The sequence below is a fragment of the Chiloscyllium punctatum genome, chromosome 7, assembly GCF_047496795.1.
Source record: "Chiloscyllium punctatum isolate Juve2018m chromosome 7, sChiPun1.3, whole genome shotgun sequence".
Taxonomy (NCBI): Eukaryota; Metazoa; Chordata; class Chondrichthyes; order Orectolobiformes; family Hemiscylliidae; genus Chiloscyllium; species Chiloscyllium punctatum.
In genome coordinates, this window is record NC_092745.1 from 29,172,502 (window position 1) to 29,190,288 (window position 17,787).

Sequence of the window (17,787 nt, forward strand, 5' to 3'; positions counted from 1 at the left end):
AGAACTGCAAAGAGGTATAGGTGCAGACTGCTAGCCCACGAGCTCTCTGAAAGGTACCTGTCCATAAGAAAAGTTGTGCAGCAGAAGACTAAAGAAAAGATGACCCAGGAAAACACAGAGGAAACTCTACAAAGGAGAATTGACAAAACCGACTGGTGTTGAAATGTGATTATTTTTTGTAAATCTTAATTTTTTTTTAATTGGACGAGTATTGTGGAGTGGGAGGTGAAAGATAGGTTTAAGAGAAAGGAGTTTGAAGTAGCTATTGTTTTAATGTTCTCTATTTGACCTAAAGAATAAAATTGTTAATTTTTACTTTAAAATAGTGACCTCTGGGATAGAACATAGAACAATACAGCACAGAACAGGCCCTTCATCCCTCAATGCTGCTCCGACCTGTGAACTATTCTCAGCTTGTCCCCCTACACTATCCCATCACCATCCATGTGCTCATCTATGGATTGCTTAAATCTCCCTGGCTCTTTGCCTCTTGAAATTTAACAGGTTACAGCGTGAGGTGAACCTCTTCTGTGGGTCAGGTTGAAATTGGCAGAAGAGTTTACTCCGTGTGGTAACACGGCTAACAGACAGAGACTGACTGTTTAACACCAGTGGGAGAGAGAAAGCTCAAGGATGTGAAGGCATTATGCCGGGAGAGTAAAAGAATAAGAAATCTGTGAGTCCAGCTATTGAGCGGAAGGTCGGGTCGGGGCACGTGAGGTAAATACCCAATTCCTTTTCAAAATAAAAATGTAAAGGATACACAGAGTGAACTTCAGGTGGAGGTCTAACTTGGAGGATTTATTACTGAAACACTGACAGTCAGGACTGAGAACTGAATCCACCAGGAAAGATAGGGGGAAACAGTGGAGGGAGAGAAGGGTGGAATCACTTCGATGATGAGAAATGGGAGGTCAACAGTTAGCACAAAATTTGTGAAGTTATGAATCACACAGCACGAGGTTATAGTCCACCTGACAAGCACCTGATGAAGGAGCAGCACTCCCAAAGCTAGTGCTTCCAAATAAACCTGTCGGACTATAACCTGGTGTTGTGTGTTTTTTAATGTTGTTCACCCCAGTCCAACACCAGCACCTCCAAATCACAAAATCTATGGGTAGAGTGAAGAGGTGGACAATGCTTTCAGCCTGTCATGGGGGTTGAATACAGGAGATCCTGCTAGCAGCTGTCAGAGGTTGCAAGGTCAGGGTGCTTTTAACGGGGGATTTTAACTTTCAGATTCACTGGGATAAACAAACTGTTAGAGAGAGCTTGTGAATCTGGAGTGTGTGCCACTCAGGATCAATTTTCACTGCAATACATCCCAGAGACAGCAGAGGGCAGGCTGTATTAGAATCAACCATGAGTAATGAGCCAAATTTAGGGAGCAGCCTAATATTGTTGAGCATTTATAGATTTATTACATAAAATGATCGAGTTCAATGTGATCCTTGGAGGAGAGAAACGTGACACAGCTCCTATGATTCAGGATTTCGATCAGGCTGACTCCAGCAGACTGAGACAGAGAGTGTTCACAGTGAAATGAGAGAATCTGTTAAGGGGGATAGGGACGGATGATCAGTTGGAGGTATTGAAAGAGGAAGTTCATGAGATACTGAACGGGTTTATCGTCCACAGGGACAAGAGCAAAAAATGACCCAAAATTACAAAGGAGGGAAGGGAATATGGAAACCAACAAAACTGAAAGTATTAGACCAGGCCCCACTGAATGGTAAAGACATAAAGAAACAGCAAAGACTGACAAAACAGAACAGACAGTAGCAACAATGTGAAAGGAATGTGTAAAGAAACCTCAGGATGATACCAGTGGTTTGGCTAAGTGGGCAGAGAAGGGGCAAATGGGGTTCAATCTGAAGGAAGGGGGGGGTCATGTATTTGGGGAGAACAAGCCTTATTTGTGTAATATCTCCTTGTAATTAAATCCCTGGCATCCAGATATCATTCTTATTAATCCTGGCTGTGTTCTTTCTGTTCCTGAAGTGTGGAGCCCAGATTTGATCACGTCAAAACTGCAAGGGTGGTCCAACATGGACTTTGTGCGAGGAAAGCAAAATTTCTAACCCTTCCTATTGTAGATATCGGCTGTTGATCAGTCATTTGACAAAAAACATCATGAACAGGTACACAGCAGCTCAAAATCGGGGTTTGGACACCCACCCCGTTACAACTAGAATTAGCATTATTGTCACAAGAATACAGTGAAAGGTTTGACAAGTCGCCACTTATGGCGCCATCTTAAGGCCAAAATTGTAGGAATAAATTAGTAAAATAAAGAAATAAAAAGACCTTAATAACTTTGAAACAGAGGATGTCAGCCCAACTGCTCTGTAATTCCTTGCTGTTCTTGATACGACCAAGTGATTCCTAGAATTGTGCAATAAACTAAATGGTATCAAGAGAGGACCTTTAGATTATGTTTGGGATATCATCAATGATCTCTCTGACTTTAGAACTGGTTTAAAAGAGGTAAAAACAATGACTGCAGATGCTGGAAAGCAAATACTGGATTAGTGGTGCTGGAAGAGCACAGCAGTTCAGCAGCATCCAACGAGCAGCGAAATCGACGTTTCGGGCAAAAGCCCTTCATTTATTCCTGATGAAGGGCTTTTGCCCGAAACGTCGATTTCGCTGCTCGTTGGATGCTGCCTGAACTGCTGTGCTCTTCCAGCACCACTAATCCAGTATTTAGAACTGGTTTGCCTACAGAAGGCAGAGGGTCATGGTGGAAGGTTGTTTTTGTGGCTGGAGGTCTGTGCACAGTGGTGTCCTGTAGGATCCGTACTAAGACCTCTGCGGTTTGTGATATCCACAAAGGATTTGGATGAAAATGTAGATGGGTAGGTTAATAAGTTCGCAGAAGACACAAATATCGATGGAGTTGTGGATAGTGTAGAAGGTTGTCAAAGGATACAACAGGAAATAGACCAGTTCCAGGCATGGGTGGAGAAATGGCAAATGGAGTTTAATCCGGCAAGTGTGTGAGGTGGTACACTTTGGGAGATCAAGTGTTTAAAGAAAGTACATAGTTAATGGCAGGACCCTGAACAATTTTGATGTACAGAGGGATGTTGGGATTTAAGTCCGTAGCTCCCTGGAAGTGCGCACACAAGTAGATAGGGTGGTAATGAAAGTGTACAGCGTGCTTGCCTTTATTGGTCAGGGCACTGAGCACAAGAGTCAGGCTGTCAGGATGCAGCTTTATAAGACTTTGGTGAGACCACACAGAGTATTGCGTTCAACCCTGGTCACCACATGACAAGAAGAATGTGGAGGCTTTGAAGAGGATGCTTCCTGCATTAGAAGGCATGAGCTATAAGGAGAGGTTTGAACAACTAGGGGTGTTTTCTCTGGAGCAGCTGAGGGGAGACTTGATAAAAGTCAATAAAATTATAAGTTGCATAGATAGGGTTGATAGTCAGAATCTTTTTCCCAGAGTTGAAATGTCTAATACTAGGTGGCATGCATTTAAGGTGAGAGTGGGCAAGTTCAAAGGAGATGTTTGGGGCAGGTTTTAGATTAGATTACTTACACTGTGGAAACAGGCCCTTCGGCCCAACGAGTTCACACCAACCCTCCAAAGAGCAACCCACCAAGACCCATTCCCCTTTCACCTCACAATTAGGCCAATTCACCCTAACCTGCACATCTTTGGACTGTGGGAGGAAACTGGAGCACCCGGACAGAGAATTGGCAAACTCCACACAGAGAGTTGCCTGAGGCGGGATTTGAACCCAGGTTTCCGGTGCTGTGAGGTAGCAGTGCTAACCACTGTGCCACCGTGCCGCCCAGGCTCTTTTACTGAGAGAGTGGTAGGTATCTGGAATGCGTTGTCAGGGATGGTGGTGGAGGCAGACATGTCGGGCAGTTTAGGCGCTTTTAAAGAAGAAGCACATGAAATACAAGGAATGGAGAGATATGAACCAAGGCCAGGCAGAAGGGATTAGTTTAATTTGGCTGAATGTTCAGCACAGCATCATGGGTTCAATGTGCCGTACAATTCCATGACTTATTTTGGAACCCACCTGATCCGAGGGATATGTTACTCTCTGGGCTACAATTTTATTTTTCCTTTTGATGGTGTTAACCTTATCCCTGTTTCAAAGTGCATGCCTTGACAACGTTTGGTATAAACATTTCATCCTCTGTGTTCATGAGTTTCAAGGTTAAGGGGTTAAATACCGAAATGGAGGGACTTTCTTTTGAGGAGAGGTTGAGCAGGCTGGGCCTGGCCTTGTTGGAGTCTACCAGAAAGGGAGGAAACCTGACGACACACATAAGGTTTTCTTGGAAGGGTAGGTGTGGAAAGGTTGCTTCCCCTTGTGGGAAAGACTGGGACCAAAGGGCATCATCACAGGAAAACGCCAAATCAAGCCCAGACATTGGAACCTCTCTATTTAGAGGGTAAGGAATCCATGCAGGGATCATTAAATAGACTAAGGGCCATCTGAGAGGCCAACAAAAAGTGGGGTTAAGGTCACAAGTAGATCAGTCATGACCATGTTGAATGAAAGAGCAGGCTTCAGGGGTCAAAATGATTCCTTTCGTTTTTAGTTCTTACATATGGAACTGCAGCAGGTGGACTGCAGTGGTTCATGAAGGCAACTCTCTACCACCTTCTCCAGGGGCAACTAGGGATGGGCAATAAATGCTGGCCAGTCAGAGACACCCACATCTTACAATTTAATTTTTATTTTAAAATGTACCTGTCCTGAAGTGATGATTGTGTCTATGTCCTGGGAGTGTTTGATAGGAATAGTGTCAAGGGAGTTTCACTCTTTATCTAACCCCATGCTACCTCGGTCCTAGGAGTATTTAGGGGGGACTGCGTGGAAGGAGCTTTTCTCTGTACCTTACCCTATGCTATCCCTGTCCTAGGACTGTTAGACATAGGACAGTGTCGAGGGAGCTTTACTCTTTATCTAACCCCACACTGTCCTGTCCTGGAGTGTTTGATGGGGGACTGTGTGGACAGAGCTTCATTTTGTATATAACCCCATGCTGTTCCTGTCCTGGGACCATTTGACAGGGGACAGTGTCAAGGCAATTTTACTCTGTAACTAATCCCGTGCTGTCTATATAGAGTAATAGAGATGTACAGCATGGAAACAGACCCTTCGGTCCAACCCGTCCATGCCGACCAGATATCCCAACCCAATCTAGTCCCACCTGCCAGCACCCAGCCCATATCCCTCCAAACCCTTCCTATTCATATACCCATCCAGATGCCTCTTAAATGTTGCAATTGTACCAGCCTCTGTTTGTTGGGGGGACTGTGTGGAGCTGGCTATACTTTGCACCTAACCCCATGCTGTCCCTGTCCTGGGAGTATTTGATGGGCACGGTGATGAGGGAGCTTTATTTTCAATTTGAAGAGTGTACAGGGAGCTTTACTTTCAGCTTAAAAGAGTTGAACGAGCTGAGCATCCATATCTAACGCTGTGCTGCCCCTGTCCTGAGTGGTGACAAGTGGTTACTTTCAGTTTTTTAAAAGTCGCGAGAGCTTGACTTTCTGTCTGCGTTCGGTTTAAATTAGAAGCTGTGTCAGTGCCTCGACCCTTCAGGATAATGCTGCCACCTGCTGATGAGCAAGTTTCGAACATGGTTAACTGGGCACGAACAGTGCACTTACTGGGAATTCCTGACACCAGCTTGAGGGGTCTGAGCACACGGACCGCCCTCAGGGTTCGCAGATTGAAGTGTGTCGCTGCTGTTGCCAGGAGCCTGGAAGCAGAAAACGAGAGAGAGAGAGAGAGTTCATTAGTGTGCCTTGCAAGTCCCTTCAGTAGTAGCTCATCAAGGAGCAGGTTGCATTCACCTTTCTCCACCTGCCCCTCAGTGAATTACTCAAAGCCAGCCGCGCCGAGTGTTGGACTGCATCCTTGAATTTGAGTTGGAGATGATGGAGACTGAGAGCCTGTGTTTGCAGAGATATTAATCGCTCCGGCTGCGGTAACACTCTGCCCCAGTCACCGTCCTGCTTTGTGCAATACCTCCTGCCGACACTGCTCCTGGACTCCCGCTGGTTTCCTCACCCAGGAAACTAGATTCCCAACCCCAAATTGCAGCCATCTGTCAGGTTTGCTTGTCCCTTCAAACACCCTGACATTTACCCCTCCAACCCTACCGCCCCGAACAACCAGCTTCCCCCGCATTCTCACGACTAACAGCAAGGCTCATCGTCTCACACATGGACTCATTCCTGACCACAGCCTCCGAAAATTGGGACATGGTGGAGGCAGGGCTGCCTTATGAATGATTAGGAGATGCCGGTGTTGGACTGGGGTGCACAAAGTTAAAAATCACAAAACACCAGGTTATAGTCCAAAGGAGCGTCGCTCCGAAAGCTGGTGTGCCTCCAATTAAACCTGTTGGACTATAACCTGGTGTTGTGCGATTTTTATGAAGGATGAGATTAGATTCCATACAGGCCCTTTGGCCCAACAAGTCCATACTGACCCCCCCCCCCCGAAGAGCAACCCACCCAGACCCATTCTCCTACTTTACCCCTGCACCTAACACTATGGGCAATTTAGCATGGCCAATTCACCTGACCCGTACATCTTTGGACTGTGGGAGGAAACGCACACAGACACAAGGAGAATGTGTAAAGGTCCGCACAGACAGTCGCCCGAGGTGGGAATTGAACCTGGGATCCTGGCACTGTGAGGCAGCAGTGCTAACCATTAAGCCACCGTGCCACCCCCACGAGGATTGTATTCAGTGGAGTTGAGTGGAATGGTGGAGGAGTTCTCAGAGAAACCGATAAAATTCAAACTGGATGAGACAAGGTAATCACAGGAAGGATGTTCCTGGGGAGCTCGGAAACAGAGGTCACAGTTTAAGGTCATGGCATAGGCCGTTTTGAAATGAAATGAGGAGAATTCTCTTCACCCTGAGAATGTTGAGCCCATGGAATTCTCTGCCACAGAATGTAGTTGAAGCCAAAACACTGAATGTTAACAAGAAGGAGTTAGATATAGTTTTTAGGGGTGAAGTTATCAAAAAGCATCGGGGAGAAAGTGGGAGCAGGGGGCTGAGTTGGATGATCAGCCCTGACCACACTGAATGACTAAACAGGTTGGGAGAGATGAACGGCCTACTCCTAGTTTCTATATTTTTATTCAGCTCCTCCAGCTTGTTCTAGCATTCAAACAATTTGGGGCTGATGTGTATCCAAATGAACTTCATTTTTTCCATCACTCTTCCACAAGCTAATGAAACTCTTGCCCAAGAAAAGTGCAAGTTCCCCAGACCTCCAACACCCCCAGCTTTTTAACCATTTGCCAACTGCTTTTTGGGACAGTGAGTTCCAGACCTTCACCGTTTTTTTTTTGTCGAACTGAAGCGCTACATGGGACATCCCGGCAAACAGCCTGACTCAAATTTTAAACTGCCATCAGCCTCTTCTGAATCTTGTCCCTACAGAGAGTGGCTCCTCAGTCTCAACCCCATCAAATGTCTCATTCAAGTCAGCTATTTATTGTTCATTTGAAAGGAAATGCAACACGTTCTTCCAATCGGGATCCTTTCATCCCAAGGCCGACCTCAATAACTTTAAGCTGAAGTTTCTCCACAACTTTGGAGAATTATTTTTATTTATTCATTCATTTTGTGGGATGTGGCTTGCCAGTATTTATTGCCTGTCCCGAGTTGCCTCTTGAGAAGGTGGTGGTGAGCTGCCATCTTGAAACGCTGCAGTGCCCTCACTGTGGGTTCACCCACAATGTCATTCGGGAGGGGCTTCCAGGATTTTGTCCCAGCGACAGCAAAGAAATTCCGAGTGAGGATGGTGAGTGGCTTGAAGGGGAACTTGAAGACGGTGTTGTTCCCACGTAGGTACTGCCCTTATCCTGCTAGATGGAAGTGGTCATGTGTTCGGAAGGTGCTATGAGAATCTTTGGTGAAGTTCTGGAGTACATCGTGCATATAGTAAACACTGCTGCTACTGAGCAATGCTGGCAGATGGAATGAATGTTTGTGGATGCAATGCCAGTCAAGTGGGCTGCTTTGTCCCAGATGGTGTTGAGCTTCTTGAGAGACATTGGGGCTGCACTCATCCAGGGAAGTGGGGACGATTCCATCACACTCCTGACTTGTGCCTTGTAGATGGTGGACAGGCTTTTGGGAGTTACTCACCACAGTATTCCTCGACTCTGACCTGGATTGGAGCCACTGCTTTTATGTGGTGAGTTCATTTGAGTTTCTGATAACTCCCAGGATGTTGACAGTGGGAATTCAGTGATGGGTAACACCACTGAATTTCAAGGGGTGGTGGTTAGATTGTCTCCTATGGGTGATGGTCATAGCCTGGCATTTGTGTGGCCTGAATGATACTTGCTACTTGTCAGCCCAAGATATTGTCCAGATCTTGATACATTTGGACACGGTCTGCTTCAGTGTCTGCGGAGTCGCGAATGGTGTAGAACATTGTGCAATCATCGGTGAACATCTCCATTTCTGATGGAGGGAAGGTCATTGATGAAGCAGCTGAAGACAGTTGGGCCTTGGATATTAACCTTAGAAACTCCTGTAGAGATGTCCTGGAGCTGAGATGACTGACCTCCAAAAACCACGACCATCATCCTACGTGTCAGGTATGATTCCAACCACTGGAGAGTTTCCCCCCAATACCCATTGATTCCAGTTATGCCAGGGTCCTTGATGCCACACTTGGTTGAATGCAGCCTTGATGTCAAGGGCTGTCACTCTCCCCTCCCCTCTGGAATCCAGCTCTTTTGTCCATGTTTGAACCAAGGCTGTAATGAGGTCAGGAGCTGAGTGACCCTGGCGAAACCCAGACTGGGTGTCACTGAGCGGGTTATTGCTGAGCAGGTGCTGCTTGACAGTACTGTTGATGACAACTTCCATCAATTTTCTGATGACTGAAAGTTGACTGATGGGGCAGTAATTGGCTGGGTTGGATTTGTCCTGTTTTTTTTATGTACAAGACATACTTGGGCAATTTTCCATATTGTTGGGTTGATGCCCATGTTGTAACTGTACTGGAACAGCGTGGCTAAGGAAGCGACAGATTCTGGACCACAAATCTTTGGTACTATTGCTGGGATGTTATCAGGGCCCGTAGCTTCTGCAGTACCCAGTGCCTCTGACAGTTTCTTGATATCACGTGGAGTGAATTGAATTGGCTGAAGATTGATATCTGTAACGCTGGAGATGGATCATCCACTCAGCACTTCTGGCTGAAGATTTCTGCGGAAGCTTCAGCCTTATCTTTTGCCCTGATGTGCTGGGCTCTTCCATCATTGAGGGTGGGGATATTTGTGGAGTCTCCTCATCCGGTGAGTTGTTTAATCGTTCATGACTGGACGTGACAGGACTGCGGAGCTTAGGTCTGACCCGTTGGTTGTGGGATCACTAAGCTCTGTCTATCACTTGCTGCTTCTGCTGTTTGGCAATGCAAGTAGTTCAGTTTGGTGGCTTCAACACATGGACAGCTCACCTTCATACATGCCTGGTGCTGCTCCTGACATGCCCTCCTGAATTCTCCATTTAACCAGGGTGGACGGCCATGACTTGAGTGGGGGGATATGCTGGACCATGAGGTTACAGATTGTGCTGGAGTACAGTTCTGCTGCTGTTGATGACCCACTTCATGGATACTCAGTCTGGAGTCGCTAGATCTATTCGAAGTCTTGTCCCATTTAGCACGGTGATGGTGCCACACAACACAACAGAGGGAATTCTTAATGTTTAGGCAGGAGTTGGTCTCCACAAGGAACAGTGCAGTGGTCACCCTTACTGATACGGTCATGGACAGATGCATTCACAGCTGGCAGATTTGTGAGAATAAGGTCAAGTATGTTTTTCCCTCTTGCTAGTTCCCTCACCACCTGCCGCAGACCCAGTTGAGCAGCCACTGGCTCTGGAGTCACTTGTAGGCCAGCCCAGATGAAGATGGTCAATTGCCTTCCCTGAACGACATTCGTGAACCAGATGGGTTTTTCCAACAATTGACAATGATTTCACGGTCATCAGTAGACTCTTAATTCCCTGTGAACAATTCTTCATTCTTAATTTTATGGGTTTTTTTTTAAATTCAATTCCATCATCTGCTGTTGCAGAATTCAAACCTGGTTCACCAGAATACTGTCTGAATCTCTGGGTTAATAGTCGAGCAATAATACCATTAGGTCATCACCTTGCCATACCCCATATGTGGGGAGGAATATGGAATATTGGGGGATATGGAGAAAAGTGCAGGCAGTGGAATTGAGGGAGAGGGGTAGAAGGTGAAGTAGTGGGATCGAGGGAAATGGGGAGGTGAGGAGACAGGATTGAGGCATATGGAGTAAAGATTAGGAGGTGGGATTGAGGGATACAGGGAGAAGGTGATTATAGTGGGTGATCCAAAATTGGAAAGAAGCTGAGTTGGTTGGTTGGGGAAATACACGGTGACAAAATAGGGAGAAGCTGCGGATGGATTTAAAGGTAAGGTGAAGGGTGGAAGGTATAGGGGAGATGTCAGGGGTGGGTTCTTTACCCAGAGAGTGGTGGGGGCATGGAATGCGCTGCCCGAGGGAGTGGTAGAGTCAGAATCATTGGCGACCTTTAAGTGGCATTTGGATAGGTACATGGATGGGTGCTTAATCTAGGATAGAAGTGCGGCACAACATCGTGGGCCGAAGGGCCTGTTCTGTGCTGTATTGTTCTATGTTCTATGTTCTATGTAAGTAAGCTTTTGGAATCACGTCATCTCTTGAAGCCAGCTCTTCTGTGCACAATTGGATCAAGATTGTAATGAGTCTGAAGCAGGCAGAACTCAAACTGAGCACTGGTGATCAGGTTCTTGCTGAGGAAGTCCTGCTCAATCACATTACCAATGACATTTTCTATCAATTTGCTAAGAATGGCAGTAGTCTAATGAGGCCAGTTTGCATTGTCCAGCTTTTTCGACATGGTTGGGTAGATGCCAGTTTTGTAGCTGTACTCATGGTGGTGATGACGGTTGCCATGGTAATGACTGCTACATTGCTGGTGATGGTGGTTGCAGTGCTGGTAATGAGTGGTAATGATGGTTGCAGTGGTGGCGATGATTGTGGTGTTGGTACTGGTTGTGGTGATAGTGATTGCAGTGGTGATAATGTTGCCGTGGTGGTGGTTAAAGTGGTAGAGTTGATGTTGACAGTGATCATGGTAGTGATGGTTGCAATGGTATGTTGATATTGATCATGGGGTGATGGTTATAGTTGTACGTTTGATGTTTATTGTAGTGGTGATGGTTACAGTGGTATGTTGATGGTGATCGTAGTGGTGGTGGTTACAGTGGTATATTGATGGTGTTTGTCGTGGTGGTAGTTGCAGTGGTAATCTATATAGGGATTGTGGTGTTACTGGTTACAGTGATAATGTTCACAGGGATTGTGGTGTTGGTGGTTACAGTGGTAATGTTCACAGGGATCGTGGTGTTGGTAGTTACAGTGGTAATCTATATAGGGATTGTGGTGTTACTGGTTACAGTGGTAATGTTCACAGGGATTGTGGTGTTGGTGGTTACAGTGGTAATGTTCACAGGGATTGTGGTGTTGGTAGTTACAGTGGTAATCTATATAGGGATTGTGGTGTTACTGGTTACAGTGGTAATGTTCACAGGGATTGTGGTGTTAGTGGTTACAGTGGTAATGTTTATAGGAATTGTGGTGTTACTGGTTACAGTGGTAATGTTCACAGGGATTGTGGTGTTGGTGGTTACAGTGGTAATGTTCACAGGGATTGTGGTGTTGGTGGTTACAGTGGTAATACTCATAGTGATTGTGGTGTTGATGCTTTAAGTGGTAATGTTTATAGGAATTGTGGTGTTACTGGTTACAGTGGTATTGTTCACAGGGATTGTGGTGTTAGTGGTTACAGTGGTAATGTTTATAGGAATTGTGGTGTTACTGGTTACAGTGGTATTGTTCACAGGGATTGTGGTGTTGGTGGTTACAGTGGTAATATTCATAGTGATTGTGGTGTTGATGCTTTAAGTGGTAATGTTTATAGGGATTGTGGTGTTGCTGGTTACAGTGGTAATATTTACAATGATTGTGGCATTGGTGGTTACAGTGGTAATGTTTATAGTGATTGTGGTTACAATGGTAATGTACATCGTAATTGTGGTTACAATGGTAATGTTCATAGGGTTTGTGGTTACAGTGGTAATGTTCATCGTGATTATGGTTACAGCGGTAATGTTTATAGGGATTGCGGTTACAGCGGTAATGTTCATCATGATTATGGTTACAGTGGTAATGTTTATAGGGATTGCGGTTACAGTGGTAATGTTTATAGTGATTGTGGTTACAGCGGTAATGTACATCGTGATTGTGGTTACAGTGGTAATGTTCATAGGGTTTGTGGTTACAATGGTAATGTTTAGAGGGTTTGTGGTTAAAGTGGTAATGTACATCATGATTGTGGTTACAGTGGTAATGTTTATAGGGATTGCGGTTACAGTGGTAATGTTTAGAGGGTTTGTGGTTACAATGGTAATGTTTATAGGGATTGCGGTTACAGTGGTAATGTTTATAGGGATTGTGGTTACAGTGGTAATGTACATCATGATTGTGGTTACAGTGGTAATGTTTATAGGGATTGCGGTTACATTGGTAATGTTTAGAGGGTTTGTGGTTACAATGGTAATGTTCATAGGGATTGCGGTTCCAGTGGTAATGTTTATAGGGATTGTGGTGTTGCTGGTTCCAGTGGTAGCATTGATGCTGAAGGTGATTACAGTGTTGACAATGGTGATGATGAAACAAATGTTAGCTGGTCACATGAGACTGAAGAGTGTAGAAGGGTTTGCGGAACATCCAAACTGAACAGCAGCTGAACAAGCTGGTCCCATAGGGAACGAATGTTACTGAACATTAACTGCATTATTTAACATCCTGTTGTCTCTGTGACAGACAATTCCTTTCATTTTATCTCCCTCATGGCCTCCCATAAACACCATAAGTAAAGCAGAAAAACATCTTCCGTTGTTTAATTTTATATTCTCTTGCCTTGAGGGACATCTGTCAGTTTGAGGGATTCTTTGAGCACTGTTTGCTTTATGTGCATTCTAACCTGGTCAACCACCTCAGGCGCCCCTCATTGCAAGATGTTAAATATTGACGAGGTTTTGAAAGGCCACTCATTAGAGTCCCCTGGGCTCATTCAGTTTGATGCTTCTTAGAATGATTATTTTTACCATTTGTCACAGTATGGCTCCAGGCTGTCTGTATGTATCTATCTACCTCTCTCTCTCTCTCTCTCTCTCTCTCTCCCCCCTTCCACTTCTTTCTCTTTCTGTATTTTCCCATTTACTTGATCTGTGATTGTTTTGGTCAAGATTAAACACTCACAACTTGTCCCACTGAGTTAAATTGATTCACAGACCACTCCAGCGAGTGGCTCCCAATGATTTAGCCACCAATCTCTGTGAATTACTGAGACACGCATTCTCAGACAGGCTGGCTTTCAGGTTAACTGTTAAATCAATTAGCCTTCTGGTCCCCAAAGTAGGGGGTTTTGCTCTTTGCCTTGAGCAGATTTAAAGTGATAAGATTGAGAGATCTGATAAAAATCTGTTTTCTGCAAGTACAGCACTAGGGTGTCAGTCATGGAGATCTAGAGCACAGGCCAATGGCCTTTGGCCCATTGCATCTGTACCTGTTCCTTACGTTAAATATATGTTCCTAGTCATTGATCCATCCATCAAGGGGAAAGGTTCCTTATTGTCTACCTTGTCTATTCCCCTCATAATTTTCTACACCTCAGTCATGTCCCCTCCCAGTCTCCTCTGCTCCATGGAAAACAACTCCAGTCTGCCCAATCTCTCCTCACAATGAAACTCTCCAACCCAGACACCATCCTGGTAAATCGCCTCTGCACCCTCTCCAGCGATATCACACCCTCCTATGTCATGGATTCCAGAACTGCACATAGTGACACCAGCTGTGCAAAAGTGAGGATTGCAGATGCTGGAGTTCAGAGTCGAGAGTGTGGTGCTGGGAAATCACAGCAGGTCAGGCAGCATCCAAGGAGCAGGAGGTTTGACATCCTGATGAAGGGCTTTTGCCTGAAACGTCAATTTTCCAGCACCACACTCTCAAGTCCAGCTGTGGCCCAACCAATGTTTTATATAGTTCCATCATCACCTCCCTGCTCTTAAACACACACACACACACACACGCACACACACACACACACGCACGCACGCACGCACGCACACACACACACACACACACACACACACACACACACACACACTCACACACACTCACACACACTCACACACACACTCACACACACACACACACACACACACACTCACACACACACACACACACACACACACACTCTCACACACTCACACACACACACACACACACACACACACACACACACACACACACACACACACAAACCTGTTGTGGAGTTTGATACAAAAAAAACCTCTTAGCCCAGGAAGGCAAGCTGAAGAGGCCTGGTAGTGGGCCTTCCAGATACAGAAGGGAGTGGGAAAAGAAAGGGAAGGAGTTGAGCCTCAACTACAGAGAGGAAAGAAAGATCAAATTGAATCATCCACGCTTGCAGTCACAGTTATAATGAAGCTCTACGAGGAATAATGGCAATGCTGGAGTTTGCAATGAGTAACTTTTCTTGCATCTGACAATTCAGTTAGAGGGAAGTAGAACTTATTAGAACTCAGTGTGTAATGCACCAACTTCCAATACTGATTCCAAAATGTCACACCAATCAGTGTTTCACTGCCGTCTCCTTTTCAATCTAATTCTCCCCCACTGATTCCTCATATATTCAGCTCAGTCTCCGCTTCTTTCTCTTTTCCTCTTGTCTCTCATTCCGACGTCTCCCTTTCTCTCATTTTGGCTCTTTACTTTCTGCTCCCTGTTTGTCTGTCTCTCGTGATGCTTCACTCTTCGGACATTAAACATGAAAGGTAAAACTGTGCAGCGTTAAGGGGAACAGGGAGTGGGCACTTGGGACTCAGTTGATACTAGTACCAAAGGTCTGGATGTGGAAAGTGAACAGACAATCGGCAAGTTTGAAGATGACAGAAAAATATGTGGGGAAACAAGTGTGAGGATGAAACAGAGTCCGCAAGGCGGAAACACACGGATTAAAGGAATGATAAAACCTAGCAGATGGAATATAATGTGGGGAAATGTGAGGTTACGCACTTTAGTCGGAAGAATAGAGGAGCTAAGTATTAGTTAAAGGGAGCAAGACTGCAGAAAGCTGCAGGACAGAAGGTTTAGGGAATCCATGTCCAAGAAATACAAAAAAAGCATCCAAATTCAGTGGGTAATAGGAAAGGCAAGTGGAATGTTGGTCCTAATTTCAAAGGCAATGGACTATAAAACATTACTGAAGTTTTACTAAAACCATACCTGTATACTCTAAGAGTTTTGGGGCCCTTTATCTAAAGGAAGATGTCCACTTGGCTAATCCCAAGTATGGAGGGAATGTCTTACGAGGAGAGATTGAGTAGGTTGGGCGTGTGCTCTATGCACTTCACAAGAGTGAAAAGTGACCTTATTGAAAGATTCTGATGGAACTTGACAGTGTAAATGTTTCCCTTTGAGGGAGAGAGGAGGACCAGAGTGCATTATCTCAGAAGATGTGGTCGCCCACTTAAGACAGAGATGAGGAGGAATTTCTTCCCTCAGAGGGGAGTGATTCTTCACCGCAAACAGCTGTCAAGCTGAGAGAAACAGATTTCTAATCAGTAAGCGAATCAAGGGTTATAGGGAAAACAAAGGGAAGTGGAGTTGAAGATTGTCAGATCTGCCATGATCTCATTGAATAGCTGAGCAGATTTGATGGGCAGAACGGCTTACGTCTGCTCCTAACTGTCATCATTTTGATGGTCTGCGAACCTCCTTCTGGACTGCATCATTCCCTCAGTCTCTTTCTCTTTGCTTTGACAATCAAGCGATTTGATACAAAAAAAAATGTGAACAAAATAATGGACGGTTACCTGGCAGCCAAGGCATCTCCATGGCGATCAGCTGCACGAATTGCAGGCTGCCAGGGTTGGGTGACATCTGAACGACTGGAATGCTAAGCACTGGGAATAGGGTAAGAGAGCATTGTTCTCTGAGCTCTCGAATGAATGCCCCCATCCCCCCTCCATTCCACAACCAGGTTGTGCCTTAGAGTTTGCTGAAGCACTGTTGTCGAGATGGGCAATTAGCACATGTTATGTTGTGGCCTTCTCATTTCAGTCACTGTAATTAGCTCATTGACATCTCCCTTCAGTGACCTCTATGAGGTCAACGATTGCTCCTGCTGTGGCATGAAAAAACGCACTGCCATTTTCCACAAGCACACTGACGACACCCTGGTCCACCTCACCCATCCATCCTCCTCACATCTCAACTGCCTTGAAGCTGTCACATCACTCACCTGACTTCTAGAACGAGGTGAGTCGAGAAAAGCAAGTCACGCTGGATGTCAGAGATCTGAACAAACAGAGATAACTGCTGGAGAAATTCAGCAGGTATCTGTGGAGAGTTTTCCGGCATTCTCTGTGGACGGATTAGATACTTCCTCTTGCTAACTATTAGGAAGAGCCAAGTCTTCAGTCCCTTTCTGACTTTATTTCCTGGTCGGAGAAAGCGAGGACTGCAGATGCTGGAGATCAGAGCTGAAAATGTGTTGCTGGAAAAGCGCAGCAGGTCAGGCAGCATCCAAGGAGCAGGAGAATCGACATTTCGGGCATGAGCCCTTCTTCAGGAATGAGGAAAGTGTGTCCAGCAGGCTAAGATCAAAGGTAGGGAGGAGGGACTTGGGGAGGGGCGTTGGGAATGTGATAGGTGGAAGGAGGTCAAGGTGAGGGTGATAGGCCGGAGTGGGGGTGGGGGGCGGAGAGGTCAGGAAGAAGATTGCAGGTTAGGAAGGCGGTGCTGAGTCCGAGGGATTTGACTGAGACAAGGTGGGAGGAGGGGAAATGAGGAAACTGGAGACACATTTTCCTCATTCCTGAAGAAGGGCTCATGCCCGAAACGTCAATTCTCCTGTTCCTTGGATGCTGCCTGACCTGCTGCGCTTTTCCAGCAACACATTTTCAGCTCTTTATTTCCTGGTCATCAGCTTCACCCTCCACAGCCTACTCCAGCCATTGTGGGCAGTGGAACCAGTCTATCTATGTACTTAGCAGCCTATTTGACAGAGATGAGCTCCTCACTATATATCCACCTCATTATTTGAGGAGGGGACATGGTGGCTCAGTGGTTAACACTGCTGTCCCACAGTACCAGTGACCCAGGTTCAAGTCCACCCTCAGGTGATGTCTTTGTGGAGTTTGTACTTGTCTATGTATGTTTCCTCCCACAGTCCAAAGGTGTGCAGGTTAGGTGGATTGGCTTTGCTAAATTGCCCTGTAGTGTCCTGGAATATGTAGGTTATGTGGATTAGCCATGAGAAATGCAAGTTTATGGGGATAGAGTAGGTGGGATACTCTTTGGAGAGTCAGTTCAGACTGAATGAGCAAAATGACCTCTTTCCATATTGTAGTAATTTTATGGTAATTGGAAACTGTTTGTCCCCATAATGGATCCGTTTTTTCACCTCCATATCTGCTTCTTTGCTGTCGAAATGCTCCCCCACAGCTTTGACTTTTCCAATCGCTTCTCACAGTCCTCAAGCATCAAGCCACCCAGGTCTCTGCTCCTGTCGCACTATGGTCATTCAGTTCAACATTACTGTGCTTGCTGAGCTGCACTGGCTCCCAGTTGCCACCACACAAAACCCCTCACCCTT

At 45.6% G+C, this 17,787-nt stretch overlaps 1 protein-coding gene across 1 annotated transcript in view; it reads right to left on the minus strand.

Moving 5' to 3' along the window:
* LOC140479529 (probable voltage-dependent R-type calcium channel subunit alpha-1E) overlaps window positions 1-17,787 on the minus strand; it is a 1,102,593-nt gene that overhangs the window by 829,716 nt on the left and 255,090 nt on the right. Inside the window, exon 6 of the mRNA XM_072573344.1 lies at window positions 5,651-5,742. Within this exon, the coding sequence (XP_072429445.1) occupies window positions 5,651-5,742 (92 nt within the window). The remainder of the gene's footprint in view (window positions 1-5,650; window positions 5,743-17,787) is intronic.